We start from the raw sequence: 19,916 nt of genomic DNA on the forward strand, positions 1-19,916 counted from the left end.
CCTCTTTAAAAATGTAGGTTTTATTTACAAATCAGGTCATGGTTAAAATTCAAACCTTATCAGGTGAAGACATTTATCATCATTCTGGGAAGCTTACAGTGTGTTCATCTTCAGTTAAAGTATCCTTTATTCCCTGGGAGTTGCTTCAGATACACATTAAGGCCTAGGAACTATTATTTTCTACGTGTACTGTTCTCCAGCATTTCCTGAGAAATGCTTATGACAGAAATCCTACTTTATATTTGAGATTTCCACATGTCTTCGGATTAGGCTGAATTTGCCTGTTGGGTCTGGAATATACCATTTTTCCCAAACATCAGTATATGAAGCAGCTCTTCCCCATGGCTTAAAGTGCCCATTCCAGTGGAGTAACTTTGCAGCCTTTACGAACTGGGGTGAATATCGTTTCCCAGCACTGGAACCTTGAATAGAGGAAAAGAACCAAGTGACTGTGCTGGTCTGCAATACAATAATGCACAAAGCTTAAGGGAAACAATATGGATCATTGGTGGTTAGTTTACATGTTTGAATTGCTACTCACCGAGGTGGCGAACATTCCACATTGGGTCAATGGTGGAATGCTGCTGATAAAATACAATGAGGAGAGGCGGCGTTGTGATGCTACCAGCAAGTGTTCTGCTATACAATCCCTCTCTTGGGAGAGGTAATAACACAATGGTTAGTGAATAATTCTGGTTCTTGTTAAGACAGACCAGCCCTCCCCCCAAGCCTGTCCCACGGCCTGCCCAAGTTGACATTACAGAGATTTTCAAGACAAAAGGCTAATTATTACTTACTCTACATTAAGTTTCATCCATTTTTCCAGCTGGTTGGTTATATTCTGCCTTTTCCATTCTGTTAAGTTTGCGACAAAAACTCCAGGGTTAAATGAGCAGGTGCTAGCTTTCATTGAAAGCTTCCGAATTCTTTCTTTTTTATAGTCAAGATATCCAATATAATTGTACTAAAAACATAAATGAGATAATTCTGTTTACTACAAATTGTATACAGTAGAGGAGAAACCATTTTAGGAGCTAGTATAGTGATAGTACAGCATGTAGGATGCTTGCCTTGCATGCAGCTATCGTGGATTGATCCCCAGCACTCATGATCCCCTGAACCCTGCCAGGGGTAAACCCTGAGCATCGTTGAGTGTGGCTCAAAAATAAAAACATTCTTACCTATGATTTAACTACATTAAAAATTAAAAGATCACTTTGAATTCCAAATTAGGAGCCTTGGATAAAAACCAAGATGACATCAGCACATACTGCCACTGGCTCACATTTGGATGTGGGTCAACAGACTGCAGTACTGGTATTAAGCCAGAAGTGGATGCCTGAGCACTGCTAAGAATGGCCCCAAAACAAATCAGGCTACCTGGTGTGTATAAATCAACGTGTAGGGAAGTACTGCTGAGTTTGGGGGACAAAATGCAGCAAAAAAGATCCCCTAATGTTACTCCCTGTCTCCCAGATTGGTTGCCCCTGCAGTGATTTACCTGGTTCCCTGCTCCACGGATGACGGCTTTTGTAGAGGTTGAGTCACAATCTTCTGAAAATGCAGCTGCATGTCCTTGCTTTAGTGGTGTATTGTAAAGAGCAAGAATATCACCTGAAAAAGATGAGGTGAAAGATTTGTACTTTTGAGCTGCCTTGACCTTTATAGGTTACCATGGGTCAGAGAGAGCTCAACAAACTGGAACACATGCTTACCATGTAGGAGGCCAAGGCTTAATACCTGGCACTGTATGATCCCTCTAAGTGTACTTCCCCCAGTACTGACAGGTGTGGCCCCAAAACTAAAAGAACCTGGCCCATGGGAAAGATTTCCACCAAGTGACATTTTATAGGGATGTTACCTTGCACAATTACATCATCATCTACATAGATGGCCTTCTTTGCACCGGGAACTAGAATTGGCAGGTAGAATCTGGCAAAGGTTAACTGGAAAGGAAAAAAGGAAGCATTAACAATTGGATTTGTCAGTGGTAAATCCAGTCTAAAATTTGCTAGAATTTCGCAGAATGCTTTCAGTGCTCCTCCATACAGAAGACAGCCAAAAAGTCTTTTAGAATTAATCCAGGCTTGATAAGCAATCAACTTGTACCCAGAGTTATGTGGGTAATTCTAGGCATTTCCTAGAGTTTATAACTCTCAAGTGAAAACAAGGATGCATGGAACTCACTGGTTTTATGGATTCCCCCTGGTCAGGATCCTCCTTTATTTTCCCTTCCAAAAGTTTAGTGTCAAAATTCACAATTTTGTACCTGATACTTTTCAGGGTACCACTGTTGAGCCAGGACCTGATGAAAAGCAAGCACCAAATTTCAATTTCAAATAATGTCTCCAAACCATAGCCTCATTCTTGTGCCCTCCAAGAGGGTATTAACTTGGAACCAGATACATGTTTTCACACCCCTGTCTCCTGAGTGCTGGTTTTCTCATTTGAAGTGAGGGTGTCCCTACAAAAGTCCCACCCTGAACCAAGGTTCTATTATTAATAGACACTGCTACTACCAGCCTCACACTTAGGATCACTCAGGAAGTTGTAAGAAAACCACTCACAGAACCGGTTTTTTCTTTGTTTTTGTGGTAACCTAAAACCTCAATTTTTTTTTTTTTTTAAATATAGGAGTACTGGGGCTGGAGTGATAGCACAGTGGGTAGTGCATTACACGGCTGACCCGGGTTCATTTCCTCTGCCCCTCTTGGAGAACCCGGCAAGCTACTGAGAGTATCTTGCCTGCGTGGCAGTCTGGCAAGCTACCTGTGGCATATTCAATATGCCAAAAATAGTAACAACAAGTCTCACAATGGAGATGTTACTGGTGCCCACTCGAGCAAATCGATGAACAATGGATGACAGTGATAGGAATACTGCTATTTATTCAGCCACTGATTAAGCTGACTGAATAAATGCCTCACACTTAAAGGCATGTACTACTCTACACTGAGCTACATCCTAACCCCTAATATGAAACAGGACATTTACCACACAAATCATTCTAACTCTCCCCTCCCAAATACACCGGTAAAGAACTTGAGTGTGGAGGCAGGAGAGGTAGTACAGTGGGTAGCATATACTCAACCTAGGTTCTCCCTCACCATCACATATAGTCCCCCAAAGCCCCGCCAGGATTGATCCCTGAGTGCAAAGCCAGAAATAAGTGGGGTGAGGCCCAATGTTACCCCCAAAAGACAATTTTAAATTTGATGGTAATGAAAGCTAGTTATCCACAAAGCTGGTAATTATGCTATTACTCCAGTTTCATTCACTTTGATAACTAATTCTTTCACCTGAATTTAAGGTACTGCTTATATGTATGTCTTCTCTAGATAACTGTACCTCTGTCCTAAGCTCACTTTGTCAAGCCCCAATTTTTGTGGATCCAGTGATTAATTTCTGCAGTTTATTCTAATGCAGTATTTGTTTCTACATTATTTTAGTTTCTGAATTTATGTGGAAAATTATATGGAACAATAATTCATCATTTTGAATTATGAACTAATAGTTCAAACAAAACATTACTATGGAATAGACCACAAAATTTTTTTCAGAACTGTGCCAACTAATACAGACAACCCGGTTCTTGGATTAAACTCTGTAAATCTTTCAAGTTCTTTGAAAAAAATGGAGGGGTCAGAAAGAGAATATAAGTAGTTAAGGTGCTTGCCTTGCATGTGGCCAACCCAGGTTCAATGCCTACCAAAGCACATGATCTCTTGAGCACCATCAAGCGCAATCCTGTATACGGAGTCAGGAACAAGCCCAAGTTTATTTGTGGCCTTCCCAAATAAAACCATGGATTGGGAGTCAGAGCAATAGTACAGCGGGTAGGGTGTTTGCCTTGCACGCGGCTGACCTGGGTTCCATCCCTGGCATCCCATATAGTCCCCTTAGCACCACCAGGAGTGATTCCTGACTGCAGAGCCAGGAGTAACCTCTGAGTATTGCTGGGTGTGAGACCCCCCCAAAGATAAATAAATAAACATATATTTAAAAACATAATAAATAAAACCATGGATTGAAACCCATCAGTTTGGGTTTCTATTCTTAATCAGAATCAGAAGGTGGACTGTTTACCAGAGCAATTTACTCTGGGCTAGATGTTTTAAAACATTTTCTCATAAATCAAAAAGTTTAATTCGTGTGACACAACAATTTTGTGTGGGAGTGACCCCTCAAGCAGAAAGCCAGGAGTGCTCCCTGCCTAAGCATGGTCAGATGTGTTCCCCCATCACAAAAACAAAGGGGAGAAAGGGAATATGAGCTCTAAGAAAGTGAAATAACATTCCCAAATCATACTCTAGGCCAGATCTGAATCTGAATCGGTGCTCACTGTACCACACTGCCTTGCTTCTACTCCCCCATGCCTTTCTTCTACTCTAGACCAGAACCATATAGGGCCTGTCCCTGACATTAAGGGATTTATAATTAACAGGATGTAAATCAACATACTGCTGCTTGAATTGAGAAAATTAGGTTTTTTTTTAAAAAAAAACAACCAGAATGAATTAGGGCACAGTGATAGCTGGTTTGCATCTTAGCACAGTTTTTGCTATTTCTGCTATGATGGGAACATGCTTACGATACAAGCACACTGAGAAATCATGTCATGCGCACATTCATATATGGTATAATCTCAAAAAATAAAGATGCAAATATACACACATATACACATGTGTGTGCTCACAGACTATTATATAAACAAACTGTATAAAGTATCCTCTAGGAGTGGAATTGGCACCAGGTGCGAGCAACCAACCGGAGGTGGCCTGCTGTCCTGTTAAGTGTGACGATGTAGAAGGCCACATTGGAGCGAGTGTTGTGCTGAATGCTGTTTATGGCTGCAATAGCCCCCCCAAGCCTCTCTTCTGCTGCAGCAATCACCACAGGAATCTCCTCTTGGTGTCCATCTACCAAATGCCGGGGGGAGCTTGTGGCAAAGTCGATGGGCTGAAGCCCCACAATTCTTGAATCTGCCAAGAATACACAAGAGGAAGGTGCTATGATGCAAATAATCTCATGGACCCTTGATATAAAGTTGAAAATTATGAATTCATTTATCTCATTCTCCCTCATTATGTGAAAAAGATCCCGGGAATTGTTTTCCTATATGTAACTAGGCTTTTGGAAAGTCAAAGCTGCATTCAAAAAAAAGAAAGGGGCAAGGAGAGAGTTTAAAACGCTGGAGCACAGACTTGGCATGCAGGAACCCGGGGTTCTGTCCCTGGCACCTATGGTTTCTTTTTTGCTTTTTGGGTCACACCTGGTGATGCACAGGGATTAGTCCTGGCTCATGCACTCAGGAATTCCTCCTGGCAGTGCTGGGGGACCATATGGGATGCTGGGACTCGAACCCGAATCGGCCGTGTGCAAGGCAAACGCCCTACCCACTGTACTATCGCTCCAGCTCCTGGCACCTATGGTTTCTGGAATGTCTCTAGGGGTACACTTCCATGGAGTCGGGGGACACTGGGGTCAGAGCGATAGTACAACAGGTACGCTGCTTGCCTTGCACGCTGACCCAGGTTCAATCCCTGACACCCCATATGGTTCTCAGAGCCCATCAGGAGTGATCCCTGAGTGCAGAGTCAGGAGTAAGCCCTGAGCACTGTTGGGTGTGCCCCTAAACAACAACAACAATAACAACTACAAAAAAGAAAGTTGGTGGGAATACAATAGTCTTTCTAAAATGTATTTTTGCAATTTATAGGTTTGCTCTTCAAGCCATGACGTATTCTCTCATGAACATGCATCTAACTTGCTTGTCTGTTTCTTTGCTTGCCTACTCTAGAGAAGCCTGTGTTCTCTCTCAAACACACACTTCCTCCTTTCTCTCCTCTCCCCTCACATCTTTTTTTAATTTTTAATTTTAACTTTTAATTTTTTTAATTGAATCTCAGGTTACAAAGTTGACTGGGTTTCAGTCATACATTGTTCCAACACCTATCTCTTCACGAGTGTACATTTCCCATCACCAGTGTCTCACAGCTTTCTAAATAAACTTCAAAGTTTCAATAAAAAACTATGTTGCTTCACCATTTCACCTCCTAAAATTCTTTCTCTGAGGGAAAGGTGATGAACCCACAATGCCTGTGTAGAAGTTGGGACTAATCTGATCTAGGCCAGATCAGATTAGTCCCAACGCAATAGGGGTCAAGGTGGGTTGAGCAAAAAGATGAAAACATTTTCCTTGAATCTATCTCTCTTGCTTTCCACTTCAGAAAGCCACCAGAAACAATATAAAAAATATTCATCAACAGCTTTTAGAAAATGTAAATTAAAACTACAATGGGATATCACTTTGCACCTGTAAGAATGGCCAAAACAGGGGTCAGAGCAATAGTACAATAGATAGGACACTTGCGTTCCACACAGCTGACCAGATTCAACATTTTGCAGCCCATATGGTTCTCTGAGCACCGTCGTAAGTGATTTTTGAGTGCGAGACAGGAAAAAACCCTGAGCATCACTGAGTACGGTTCCCCTCAAATGTATTGTGGGGACTTCTTTTATAACCTTAGTCTGGGAGAAATTCTACCACTTGTTGATCTCTTCTGAGGTTTATTTATAAGTCTCTGGATCATTAGTCACAGTTGTTTTAAATTAGTCATTATTCTGCTCTCCCTTGGTATTAAGGAATTTTTTAAATTTTGTTTTGTTTTTGGGTCACACCTGACAATGCTCAATGGTCACTCCTGGCTCCATACTCAGGAATTTTTTCTGGAGTGCTCAGGAGATCATATGGGATGGTGGGAATCGAACTTGGGTTGGACATGTGCAAGGCAAGTGCCTTACCAGCTGTACAATTTCTCCAGCTCCAGTATTAAGGAATATTTGAGGCTTCAAAGTTATTTTAGGCTTCAGGTGCTTTTCAAAATTCATTTTTGGATTGCCCACCATCTATAGTTGCCTAGGGACAACAATGGACAAGAGCTGAAAAGTAAATAAAGTCAAAATTGTATTTATAATTGCAAAGACCTAGAAATAGACTGGAAACAGCTTTTCGAAACTAGATCACGTCCCACACAGAGGACTGAAATCAATTTAGTGATGATGCTGATCATTTCTATTTTTTTAATCCTTATTTTTTGGTTTTGGGGCCACACCTAGTAGTGCTCAGGGGTTACTCCTGGCTCTGCACTCAGGAATTACTCCTGGCAATGCTTGGGAAACCATATGGGGTGCTGGGGGGATCGAACCCTAGGTGGCCATGTGCAAGGCAAGCGTCCTACCTATTATACTATCTTTCTGGCCCAAGACTTATCTCTATACAACACAATCATTCATTCAATGGTTATTTCAGTACCCCATGAACCAGCCATCATCCTTGGCTTGGGAGGAAATAGTGCAGTGCGTGGCCTACCCTCCAGAGTCTGAGCAGCTGGGGGCTAAGAGACAATACAGTGGGAAGAGGGCTTGCTTTGCAACTGGCTGACCTGGGGTTCAATCCCGGGCACCACATATGGTCCCTGGGCACTGCTAGGAATGGCGCAAACATGGAAGGCCCAAACAATAAAAAGGGAAACGGGGCTTAAATGCTTAAATTTTTTTATAGCCGTTCTCATAGAAGCATGCATAACTTTATATACATGTGTATGTATGTAAATACATGTGTGCTTATACATAATTATAAAAGATGCCTGTCAGTACTCAGTGACAAGAGAAAACAGTCTTTTTGCTCTGGTCAACCATGAGGGGTGGCAATGGAGAAAAATATTTCAGATTTAAAACACTCTGAAGCCTCAAACATCACTCACTACCAATGCAGAGCAGGAAAAGGAAAAAAAAAAAAAGGAAATAACTGCTTGTTGGATCACATATGAGGCAACTCCTTTAATCAATTGATAGGGTTTAATGGATTTGTTTCATCTACTGGAACCCTTCTGATAGGTCCCACAGATTAAAACAAGTAGACTGGCACTCAGTCCCCGCTGAGCCTGTAGCTTGGTGAGAAGGATGCTTCTCCTCCTGTCACATCAAACCCCGAGTGAGAAACTCAACAATGGGGACTGTGGGAAGCGGGGGGCTATAAGTGCCCAGGAGTACCATCCTCTCCCCTCTGCTTTGAAAACAGCCTGTGGTGCTGGGGGTCAGACAGCAATGCTGTCAGAACTGTACCTGGGACATGTGGAACCTCAATCCATGACCACAGGCTTGCAAAGCAGACGCACCCCATTACTGTACCATTTCCCTGCCCTTTCCAGAGTCTTCAGTAAGACTTATGTAAAATCAAGAAGAAAGCTTTCTGTTTTTACATCTATAGCTGTAACTTTAGGATATGTAACTTTAGGGAACTAACAAGGCTTCAACAGATGCTAAGGCATTACTAAGGGATCTCATACCTGAAACCTCGTTCTTTAGCAAACTGCTCAGGCCAAGGAAGTTATGTTGCAAAACCAGGACAAAGAGAGCGACAACGAGAATCAGGATGATGATGTTCACTGAAACAGAGAAAGCCTACATTATAATATCTCTTTACCTTTTGGCCAGGTATAAAAGCAATGTAACTTATAGAAAAAGCATACCTTTACGGAATGACATCTTCTTCTTCTGTCTTATATAAATACTAGCTATTAATCCTACAAAACAAAAACAAGCTCCTGAAGTCAATAAGTACATAAGAATGTCCATCAAAATAGCCATTTTCATTCAGATAGAAAATAAGAATCGCTTATTTTTGCCAGACACTCATTTTGAATTAAACTTTCTCAAGGACCCAAATTGTGGGCTGGAGAGATGGTAGAGGAGTTATTCAAAGCAGCCGACACCAGATTGATCCCCAGCACCATATGGCCGCCCTGAGCACAGCCAGTAGTGATCCCTGAGCACAGAGTCCCTGAGCACCAATGTATATGCCCCTAAGCCCCAAACAAATAAAAAGAAAACCCAAACTGGGACCTGAGTTTTCTTATGGTAGTCATGATCATATAATACCTCCGAAAGACTTGCAGAAACAGACAGTCCACTTTTTCAAACTCATGTTAAACTATAGCAAAGAAAAATCACAATAAAACACAAGATTTAATCTTGCTGATAGCAGTCTTAGAATGCTATTCTCAGAAAACTGCTAGAAGGAATAAGATCTCTTTCCTGAGATTTCATCATACCTATTAGTTAGCCATTTCTTAAGAAAGTGATGGCAGGGGCTGGAGAGATAGTTCAGTGGGTAAGGCATTTGTGTAGCATGTGGCTGACCCAGGTTCAATCCCCTGCACCCCATGAGTTTCCTAATGCCCCCACCAGGAGTGATCCCTGAGTGCAGGGCTAGAAGTTAGGCCTGAAGCCCTAATGGGTGTGGCCCCCAAATAAAAATGACTTTATTAAGGGCTGAAGAAAGCCCAAAGAGCTGGAAAGCACTCTCTGTATGAAGAATCCCTGGGTTCCATCCCTGGTACAGCATGGTGCCCCAAGCACCACTAGGTGTGCTGCCCAAACCAACATTAAAGAAAGAAATACGAAAATAAGACAATCTCATTCATTTGTTCCTGTTTTCCCTGGTGAGAATGTGAGCCCTACGGCTTCCATACGAATCCAGTGAACCTGTACAGGATCCAATGACAGAGATCCTGACATGTCACTGACCTCTAAAATCATGTGTAAAAATAGTGCCAGACAGAGTATTAGTTGATCTTCCCAACCCAGAAAGAGGGCTGATTCCCAGCTCCAAAACAGAATGCAATCTTTGACAATCAGGGTGGTCCAGTGTAAGAAAAACCATGGATCCCAATGGCCATCTGTCAAATGGAACCTCACTGGCTTTCTGTCGTCAGAGTTCAAATCCTCTAGTCTCTACAATTGCCATCATTTAAGTAGGGACGGGGGGGGGGGGGGGGGGGGGGAGGGGGGCATCCTACATACATCGTCTGGCCTGTGACAGGCTGAAAGGGGAAAGGCAACAACAATAAATATCTACTTCCTCCAACCTCTTCGTCTGATTAGTTCCTAAGACAGCTTGCCCCTTACCCTACTTCAGTTGTGACTCTGGAGTCCCCACATCTCCCTGGCCTCCTTGTGCCAGAATCAACCCAGCTTTCATCCACTTTGGAACCCCTACATGCTGTAGCTGTGTTGGTTGCAGCCATATCTTCAAAGAAAGGTGCAATGGTTATCATCATTATTGTTGCTATTATTATTATTTTGCTCCAGTCCACGACTGGATAATAGCACAGCGGGTAGGGCATTTGCCTTGCACGCACCCGAACCGGGTTCAATTCCTCTGTCCCTGTAGGAGAGCCCAGCAAACTACCGAGAGTATCTCGCTGCATGACAGAGCCTGGCAAGCTACTTGTGGCATATTCCATATGCCAAAAACAGTAACAAGTCTCACAATGGAGACGTTACTGGTGCCAGCTTGAGCAAATCGAGAAACGGGAAGACAGTGCTACAGTGCTATTATTATCTGGGCCACACCTGGAGGTGCTCAAGACTTACTACTACTGACGGTATTGTGCGTTTGTGTGAGGGGAAACTTATGTGGTGCAGGGGATCGAACCCACAGTCTCACACATGCAAGGTAAATACGCGCAATATATATATTTTTTTACTATAAAAATGAAGGCGCAGTCACACACTGATCTTAACATCTTTTTGGACGGGTGGGTGCGGGGAGGTGCTGGGGTTTCAACCCCAGTCTGCCGGGCTGCAAGATGAACAGGACCGCTCCAGCCCCTAAGCTGAACATCAGTGACCGACATATAACGCGTCACAGAGGCCAGAGGGCAAATGTAGGACCCCCCAGCACCCCCAAAAGGGCCTCTAATCTCCAAGACACGAGCTCGGGGAGTTGGGAGGAGTATCCAAGCATGCTTGCGGGCTGACCTGCAAGAGTCCCTGGGCCGGAGGTTTTTCTTCAGGCCCGTGCAAGGGGCGGCAAGGATTCCGTTCACGGGAACGTGGCCTGGGAGAGTCTCCCCACCCCCGTAAGTTCCACGGACCCAAAGGGCTCCTTACCTATGTTCAGGCGCGGTCGCCGGCGGTGCTACGCCGCGGGATTTCCCGGCTCGCCGTCCTTCGCGGCAGCCCGAGCAGCAAGAGCTAGAACCAGACGTGCCGCCGCCCGCGCCCGGCCCGGCCCGCCCCGCCACGCCAGCTCAGCGCCCGCGCCGCAGGCCCCCGGCCCAGCCCGCCGCCGGCCCGCCCGCGCCCCCGGCACGCCGAGCCGCGCTCGCGCCCCCGCCAGCGCCCCGCCGGCCGCGCAGCCCCCGGCCCGCACCGGCCCGCCTCCCGGAGCGCGCGAGCGTAGCGCCGAGCAGGCGCCGCCGGGCAGCCCCGCCGCCGGGGGGTGGGGGCGAGGGAGGGTCCTCGCGTCGCCATGGAGACGGAGGACGCGCCCGCAGTCCTTCAGCCGCGGCGGGTCCAATCGTGTGCCGCGCACGGGGGCCGAGGCCACGGCTCCCAGCACCCCGCAACACTGCCGGAGAAGGCGTCACGTGCACGGAATGTCTCCTTTTGGGTGACACCGGTGTCCCCGCCCCCGTCGCGGGCGAAGCGTCGCTGTCTCGTCTGCAAGAAAAGCACGGACGCCCTCTCCATGGCGCGGGGCGGGACCTGGGGCGGCCCGGAGCTGCCCTCGACTTCCGCTTCCGGGGCCACGACCGTCGCGCTTCCTGCCTCGTCCGACCCGCCGGGCGATCCGCGGCGCAAGCCCCAAGCCCCGAGGCTCCCTGAGAAGCGGCCGCCTTCGCCCTGCAGCCCGTTTCCCGGCCGCTGCCGCTCCCCTGCGCAACCAGACATGCTGGAGCACCTGAGCTCGCTGCCCACGCAGATGGTGAGGGCTCGGCCCCGAGTGCCCCCGCCGCGGGGTCCCAGCCTGACACGTCTGCCTAAGCCGGCGCCCCCGCTCGCTGTCCCCGCGAGGACCCGCCTCGCCTGCCTCTGCCTCGGCGGGAGCTTCGGGTCCCCGGGAGGCCCAGACTTTTACTGTCGCCCTCTTCGGTGCGGCGGGGGGATTCTGGGCGCCGGGGCGGCGAGGCCGAGGGGGGGGACGGTACCTCCCGGGGAGGGGCCCGGTAGGGTCCGTCACTAGGTGGTGTGGTGGAACCTGCTCCCCGGTGGCTCTTCCTCCCCAGGATTACAAGGGCCAGAAGCTGGCCGAACAGATGTTCCAGGGCATCATCCTTTTCTCGGCAGTGAGTATTGCATTCGCGGCAGCTCCCGTTCTGCGGCCCCCGCTCAGCTTCCCCCCCCCGCGGCTTAACTGTTTCATACTTTCTCTCTAGATAGTTGGATTTATCTACGGGTACGTGGCGGAGCAGTTCGGGTGGACAGTCTACATAGTTATGGCCGGATTTGCCTTTTCGTGTTTGGTAAGAGCTTTGGTGGGTGTTTGAACGGAGTGAGAGTGGGCGGGCTCCCGGCCCCCCGCCCGCGCGGGTCAGTGTTCTCTCCCCTTCTTTTTCCTGCCGCTTCAGGCAGTAGTCTTGCCCTCGGAGCTCGTGGGTATTGGGTATGGTCCTACATTGCTCCCTCCTCACCTTTGAGCTCCTGCCACCCTTGTGGAGTTTGTGGATTGCTCCCATCACCCAAGAGTGTTGCCCAGATGGTGGCAGTTTTCATAGGAATGTCACTTTTGTTGTTTTTACCCTTGAGCATAGGACCCACGTGGGAACAGGCATGGTACTGGCTCTTTGAGAACTTTTACTGGCTATAACTGGTACATTGTCTCTGTTCTGACCCAGCTGACGCTTCCTCCATGGCCCATTTACCGCCGGCACCCCCTAAAGTGGTTACCAGTTCAAGACTCTTGCACAGAGGACAAGAAGCCAGGGGAAAGGAAAGTTAAGAGGCATGCTAAAAATAATTGATTCAGCTTTACTGTCACACCTGCTTTTGTTGCCTGAAGTGAAATAAATTGCTTTCGTATCCAAAGCATGAGTTAAAAACCACCTCTTGATGTTTTTGTGGCACAACTATATATGGATTTGTACTCAATGATATTTCACTTCTAACTCCGTTGTTTAGCTGGGTTTTTTTTTGGGGGGGTGAAGGGGGAAGGGGATAGTCAGTGATGCTCAGGGGTTACTCCTGGCTCTGCAATCAGAATCATTCCTGGCAGGCCTCAGGAATCATATGGGGTGCCTGGGGTGGAACCCAAATTGGTCACATGCAAGGCAAGTGCCCTGCCCACTGCACTGTCTTTCTGGCCCCTAGCTGGGTTTTGATTTAGAAATATTTCAGACATTTTCTTGATAATATTTCTCTGCAGTGAGTAACAGAAAGCACAAGTATGCAAATTTTCTTTCAGGTCTACCAAAAATTTTTCATAAATGATAATAAAACTATGAGTTTTTTTTAATTCATTGTTTAGGAGTTATTTGTTCTGCTTTTGTTTGAGGGCTACAACAGTGTTGAGGGACTATTCTCGGCTTAGCACTTGGAGGTCACTTCTGGCAGTGCTTAAAGGGCTCTGGACCTCTTATATGCAAAGCATGCCTTCCAGTCCATTTTAATTAATGTTTTAAGTTCAAACTCAGTGCAAGTCTATGCCTGAAGAGTTTTTCACTGTTCTACAAGTAAGACACTAGTAAAAACCATGTGAGTTCTCTATTTTATGGGTCTCTTTTGCTCTCTACCAAATAAAACCATTTACTTCACTAAAACAAAAAGGTTAAGGTTCTGAAAGCATCATTAAGAACTATTTCTGTAGCTGCAAAGTTCTGACATGTCTTTATTAACAACACAATGGGGAAATATAAAAACCATTTTGTTTTGTTTGTTTTGGGGCCACTCCAGGCAGTACTCGGGACCATATGGGATGCTGGGGATTGAATTGGGTAGGCCAGGTGGATGGCAAATGCCCTACCTGCTGTAATATCATTCCAGCCACCCATTGTGAAAAACCTAATGCAGATTTTGGTAAGATAATTGGCAGTAAAAATTAAGCTGTTAAGCAGAAAACATGTAATACTTGTTTTATCTGAGGTGAACCAAAATGTAAATTTACAAGGCTATAAATACCTTTGGAGATTTTCAGAATACTCAAAAATAAAAATGCCCTATGTGAGGTATTGATTGGGAGGGCTACTGTATAGTGTTCTTAATACCAGACACAGATGTCTAAATGTTTTCTAGAAGAGCCCCCAGGGTGACCTGACTCAGTGACAGAGTAACTGTTCTGTAGCATCCCTACCCAGAGTGCCTCGGCAGTGCTCTTGTGATCTCCAACACCACATCAAATATATCTTTGTGCTCAGGGATCTCTCTTGGCAGTACTTGGAGGACAATGTACAGTGGCAGGGATCAAACCAAGGTCAGCTATGTGCAAGGCAGGTAGGTGCCTTATCCCTGTACTGTCTCTGGCCACCCAATCCCCCATGCCTCCTGTCCCCCCACCCCCAAGTTTTAAATGAAAGTTTTGGGCTGGAGAGAGAGTTCAAAGGCCTGGAGGGCATGCTTTACATACAGGGGGGAAAAGGTTCCATCTCTGATACCACATGGTCCTGGTATGTGGTACCAGAACTACTCCACGTAGTGTGCCAGGGGTAGCAATCAGACCACATCCAGGTGCAGCCTTTAAGCAAATCAATGTGGTGCAAAATCCCAAATCAAAAGGAAACACAACATACTGCTTTTGTCACTCCATGGAGTTGCCCAAGTCTTTAGGACATGAATCTCCTTGCTTTTTGCCCCTCCTCACCCCCCCACCCGGAGAATTCCATTTTCTCCTTAGAATTCTTCAGTAAAACTAGTTTACTTACATTTCCCCTACCCCTTAAACGATTTCATTTCTTTAAAACTATGTTTTCTAAAGAAAAAAGAAAAGAGTAATCATGGAAAAGAATCACAAAACAGCCAAAAACAGTGAGATGTAAACAATTTTTTTTTTTTTTTTTTGGTTTGGGTCATGGTGGGGCATAGATAGCCATTTGTGCTCGGGATTTACTTCTGGCTCTCAGGGATCACTACTGGCAGGGCTTTAGGGGACTATTTGGGGTGCTGAGGACTGAACCCAGGTCAGCTGTGTGTAAGACAAGTACCCCACCCACTACATTGTTTCTCTAGCTTCAAACTGACTTTTTAAGATTATCAAAGTGGAACCTGAATAAATTTTAACTTTTCTCAAGGAAAAACTATTTAATTCACTGGATCAAATTAGCAATATAAGAAATAAAATTAGGAGGTCTTCTAACCCATTTTGGCATCCAGAGCTGCTTCCTACAGCAATGCACTGGGACTGTGAGCTGGGCTACAACTCCGAGCTGCCGGGGGATGGATTTTTCCTCTCCACCCTGTTTTTCTGCATGGAAAATGGCGGCGGCAGCAATATCCACGTGGCGAGAGCCATCTTCTAAGACTCCTAACCCAGAGGTATAAGGTTTTTACAGTTTGTGGCTCATAGGCAACCATGCAAAGTGGGCGTTACTGGCACGCCCTTGGCCCAGATAAATCCTGCTGAGCGCAAAACGGACCCTCTGCTCCTAAAGACTTTGATTCCAGAGGTCTTCTAACCCATTTTGGCATCCACAGCAGCTTCCTACAGCAATGCACTGGGACTGAGCTGGGCTATGCAATTTCTGGCAGAATTTTTTCCTGGACTTTATACAGAAATCCAAAACCGTGCGGCCGTGGGACTTAGCATCTCTTAATTGTCAGCAATGTGAAACGGTTCCTTTTTAGCAGGTCTGACTTTGGGGGGAAACTCCAAACAATAACAGTGAGTTTTTTGTTGAAGGTAATCAAAGTAGCAGCCATTTCTCTAGAGACTGTGAACTAAGCCATAGCCCCATGCCGGCTGAGAAGAGGAAATATCCCTCTTTCCCGGTTGTTTCCCATTTTCTGGGAGAAATGCAGCATGGCGTCCACCGTATTATGAGGAGAGGGAAGGGGGATGAGAGGAAAAAAAAAAGGGAAAAGGAAAAAAAAAGTTACGTACTTGGAGCAGTGGGACTACATATCTCTTCATTCTAAGCAATGGAAAACTAATTATCAAATGCTTCCTTGGTAGTAGGGCTGTCTTTCTTGGGGGGAAACTCCAACAACAATAGTGAGTTTTGTGTTGAAATATGGAATGTAATCAAGGTAAAGTGAAATTCATCAGTTATGCAGTTGGAGGTGGGGGGGAGGGGACGGGAGGTATACTGGGGTTTTTGGTGGTGGAATATGGGCATTGGTGAAGGGATGGGTGTTTGAATATTGTATAACTGAGACATAAGCCTGAGAACTTTGTAATTTTCCACATGGTGATTCAATAAAATAAAAAAAAAGAAATAAAATTAGGGCTGGCAAGATAGTACATGCATTAAATTACTTGCTTTGAATGCAGCTAACTCCAGGTCAGTCACCCAAGAACACCAGGGATGACCCCTGAACAGAGCCAGGAGTAGCCTCTGAGCTCTGCCAGGTGTGACCCTGAGCAATCGGGGTCAAAGAAATAGAATTAATGGCTAGTTCTTTTCAATAGAGAAAAATTATATGACTATCCCTAATTTAAAACTTAGACAAGAAAATGTGCTTCATGAATGTTATTTTTTGTTTCTAATATTATCCAATTGAAAAAGCCATTCGTTAGTCTAAGTTTATATTTTGGGCTGGAGATAGCACAGCAGGTAGGGCGTTTGCCTTGCATGAGGCCAACCCAGGTTCGATTCCTCCGCCCCTCTCGGAGAGCCCGGCAAACTACCAAGAGTATCTCGCCTGCACGGCAGAGCCTGGCAAGCTACTTGTGGCATATATGATATGCCAAAAACAGTAATAAGTCTCACAATGGAGACATTACTGGTGCCCGCTCAAGCAAATCAATGAGCAACGGGATGACAGTGATACAGTGGTTTGGATCATACCTGGCAAATGCTCAGGGGTTACTCCTGGTGGTACTTAGGAGACTGTATGGGATGCCAGGGATCAAAACTGGGTGCAAAGTTAAAACCCTGCCAACTATGCTATTGCTCCGGCCCCCAGAATGAATTTTTTTTTTGGTTTTTTTTTTTTTTGCTTTTTGGGTCACACCTGGCGACGATACACAGGGGTTACTCCTGGCTTTGCATTCAGGAATTACTCCTGGCGGTGCTCAGGGAACCATATGGGAATCGAACCTGGGTCGACTGCATGCAAGGCAAATGCCCTACCTGCAGTACTATTGCTATAGCCACCAGAATGAATTTTTAAAGAAGAATTTACCGAATGAGAATAGGCAGAAGTTTTTTTAATCCTAAGAAAATATGACTTCGTAAGTCAGAAACTGAATGGGTTTCCCAAAAGATGGTGAGTTAAAGCAAGGCAGCAAAAAAAGACCCATAGACAACATAATGGGAAGAGACACACACAACTGAGCTGGAGGGCTGCTAAGAGGGAAGCAGGGCAAGGAGTGGAGGGAGATGGGTACAGTCGTGATGGGGTATGATGCTGGAAGTGTCCTTGAGAAACCATTATAGAACTGCCCCCCCATTTTTTTTTTAAAGATGAGTTCAAAGATGTTAATATCTCATTAATCATTGAAAACCATGGAAGACCCACATATTGCCAAAAATTTGCCCCCACTGGGCTCTGGGATTTCGATGGTTTTATAACCAAGTTCTAACAAAAAATAAGAGATGTCAGAACCAGGCAAGGAACATTATCAGGGGTAGAGAGCATTTTAACTCACGATCATGCCCCTGCTTCTGTGATAGCACTTGGCAAACAGTGAAAACTAGACTTATGTAATTTAAGTGAAGAAAAAACTTCACAGCATTTTATGTGTGATTTTCAAGGAAGCTCAGTTACACTTTTTAATATGAGGCAGAAGACATTCTGGAGCAGTAATCACTTTTGGTTTGGGGACCACACCTGACGACACATGAACTCCAGTCACTCCCAGCAAAGCTCAAGGGATTGTGGGTTGGCCTCAAACCAGGGGATCACATATGCAAAGCAGCATGTGCTTCAGGCCCCGAACTATCCCCCTGGCCAGCCCAACAGTCATTTTTAGATCCCCTTTAATACAGAAGTTAAATTACCCATGGCGTATTCAATATGCCAAAAACAGTAACAAGTCTCACAATGGAGATGTTACTGGTGCCCGCTCAAGCAAATCGATGAGCAACGGGCTGACAGTGATACAGTGATAGTGATTTCATTATCCCTAATTAAACAATTGATAAAACGTGACATCACAGAAATGTGGAAAGATAAACACTATGTTGATGTACTTTGACATTTAACATAACAAAGAATCTGGACTTTAAAAACTGCTTAATTGGAGAAGAGATTACTGGTGGTTTTTTTTTTGTGGGGGGGTGTTTAGGGGGTTAAATTTGGCCGTGCTCAGGCTTACTCCTGGCTCTGAACTCAGGAATCACTCCAGTGGTGCTCAGGGTGCCATATGGGGTGCCAGGGATCTAACCCAGGTCAGCTGCTTGTAAAGCAAGCGCCCTCCCCGCTGTACTATAACTCCAGCCACAAAATCGGAGCTTTAAGAAACATTTTTGAAAAAAAATATATATATTTTTGCGGGGCTGGAGTGATAGCACAGTGGGTAGGGCGTTTGCCTTGCACTCGGCTGACCCAGGTTCAATTCCAGCATCCCATATGGTCCCCTGAGCACCGCCAGGGGTGATTCCTGAGTGCATGAGCCAGGAGTCACCCCTGTGCATTGCTGGGTGTGACCCAAAAAGCAAAAAATATATATATTTTTTTGCTGAACACAGACAACGTAAAAATAAAACTATGTAGAGAACATTGATTTACAAAGCCAAAAATAACTTTTAATTCTTGTATTCTCCAAATGAAGTTCATATATGGAAACAAAATGTTACATTTATATCAATATGTATAAAAGGAATTCAGTTGCTAGGTACAATTTTATAGTCTCTAAATATACTTAGAGAATCATGAATTGGCTTTTTAAAAAAGATAATGTATCAATTACTACCTAAGGTTATTTACAAAAAGTATCACTGGCAACATTTATTTCTCCTATTGCTTTTATCACTATAGTATGTAAAACTTCCAAACAATTATTTTATGGTCCTGGATTCAAACTAAATAGCATTAAAAAAAAAATCAAGTTCTAGATAACTAAGTTGGTGTTTAAGGCTCAGTAAACAGTAAACCAAAAAAAATGTCTTATAACAGACCTTTTCCTTATACAGTGAGTAAGACTGCTAAATGTTTTTTCTTTTTTCAGTGAGTTTTTTTCATGTTACTCTGTTTGCTCTAATTTTTTTCTGGTAAAAACGTCCCAGAGATAGAGCATGGTGAATGGCCGGCCTCCAGGTATTGTTCCGGGTCTGTTTTTGTTTAAGCCAAAAACATTTGAAAATAGGTCTTTTGTTCTGGCAGCAAAATAGAATAAATTATCAAAAATTCACATTTTCTTCAAAAAATTTCAACTGGCGAGCTTTCACACTGTAAGTCGTATACTTTTCACCCATATGCTCCCGTAAACGTACCTATTTGAGAAACAAAGAAATCAGTATATAGAGTAGAAAAAAATATTTCTGTAATTTTAAAAGCTTTTTTTTCCTATTAACTGATTTATAAAGTTATTGATAGTTACGTTTTAGGCATATTGTTAGAAGAATCTTTTCTATGTGTGATACCACAAGTAGACACCATAAAGGAAAATACTAATACTGTTTGTAAAATAAAATCCTGAAGATACAAAAAATGAGAACTATTAGAAATGAACAAACTTAATACATGCAAAATATATATCGGAGGAGACCACTATCAGGAACCCTTGAAATCAATAAACTATTAAAAGTGTTATTTATTAGTAAATAAAAAAATACATATATAATTTTACCCAGGGCATTGCTGGAAATAATTGAGCAACTGGCGGACAACTGAAAAAAACTTATCAGCTGCGACCACGCAGACAGTACAGCAGGTAGGACGCTTTGTCTTGCACCCAGTGACCCAGGATTTGATCCTGGAGCCACATATGGTCCCCGCATAACACCAGGAGTGACCCCTGTGTACAGAGTCAG

The 19,916-nt window shown here is 44.6% G+C and overlaps 3 protein-coding genes across 4 annotated transcripts in view; 1 reads left to right on the forward strand and 2 right to left on the reverse strand.

Moving 5' to 3' along the window:
* Window positions 1-4: 4 nt before the first annotated feature.
* GLT8D1 (glycosyltransferase 8 domain containing 1) lies at window positions 5-11,145 on the reverse strand. Its single transcript, XM_055135844.1, has 10 exons — window positions 10,960-11,145; window positions 8,535-8,588; window positions 8,352-8,450; window positions 4,769-4,982; window positions 2,188-2,305; window positions 1,862-1,946; window positions 1,502-1,614; window positions 798-964; window positions 542-654; window positions 5-422 (listed from the first exon to the last, which is right to left on the reverse strand). Exons 2-10 carry the CDS (start codon window positions 8,548-8,550, stop codon window positions 232-234), a joined length of 1,116 nt encoding a protein of 371 aa, XP_054991819.1. The 5' UTR covers window positions 8,551-8,588; window positions 10,960-11,145; the 3' UTR covers window positions 5-231.
* A 119-nt stretch (window positions 11,146-11,264) lies between these two features.
* Window positions 11,265-12,970, forward strand: SPCS1 (signal peptidase complex subunit 1). Its single transcript, XM_004615176.3, has 4 exons — window positions 11,265-11,776; window positions 12,078-12,137; window positions 12,228-12,314; window positions 12,687-12,970. The coding sequence occupies exons 1-4, from the start codon at window positions 11,321-11,323 to the stop codon at window positions 12,810-12,812; spliced, it is 729 nt and encodes a 242-aa protein (XP_004615233.3). The 5' UTR covers window positions 11,265-11,320; the 3' UTR covers window positions 12,813-12,970.
* Window positions 12,971-16,143: 3,173 nt separating this feature from the next.
* The window catches only part of NEK4 (NIMA related kinase 4), a 34,854-nt gene continuing 31,081 nt past the window's right edge, over window positions 16,144-19,916 (reverse strand). For both annotated transcript variants that reach the window (XR_008629779.1, XM_055135323.1), the window contains one exon: window positions 16,144-19,376. Coding sequence is in view for 1 of the 2 variants with exons in the window: in XM_055135323.1 (XP_054991298.1) it covers window positions 19,284-19,376 (93 nt within the window). In the remaining variant the exon portion in view is untranslated. The remainder of the gene's footprint in view (window positions 19,377-19,916) is intronic.

Source organism: Sorex araneus, chromosome 4 (genome assembly GCF_027595985.1).
Source record: "Sorex araneus isolate mSorAra2 chromosome 4, mSorAra2.pri, whole genome shotgun sequence".
In the NCBI taxonomy this organism is placed as follows: domain Eukaryota; kingdom Metazoa; phylum Chordata; class Mammalia; order Eulipotyphla; family Soricidae; genus Sorex; species Sorex araneus.

Bases quoted from the DNA above. Each gene is read 5' to 3' on its own strand.
- SPCS1 (XM_004615176.3), top strand. From the start codon at position 11,321: ATGGAGACGGAGGACGCGCCCGCAGTCCTTCAGCCGCGGCGGGTCCAA. The intron at 12,138-12,227 runs GTGAGTATTGCA...CTTTCTCTCTAG, and splicing joins GCATCATCCTTTTCTCGGCA to ATAGTTGGATTTATCTACGG. The intron at 12,315-12,686 runs GTAAGAGCTTTG...GTTCTGACCCAG, and splicing joins GATTTGCCTTTTCGTGTTTG to CTGACGCTTCCTCCATGGCC.
- GLT8D1 (XM_055135844.1), bottom strand. The intron at 1,947-2,187 runs GTGAGTTCCATG...TTTCCTTTCCAG, and splicing joins AGGGGGAATCCATAAAACCA to TTAACCTTTGCCAGATTCTA. The intron at 655-797 runs GTAAGTAATAAT...ACCTCTCCCAAG, and splicing joins TGGATGAAACTTAATGTAGA to AGAGGGATTGTATAGCAGAA.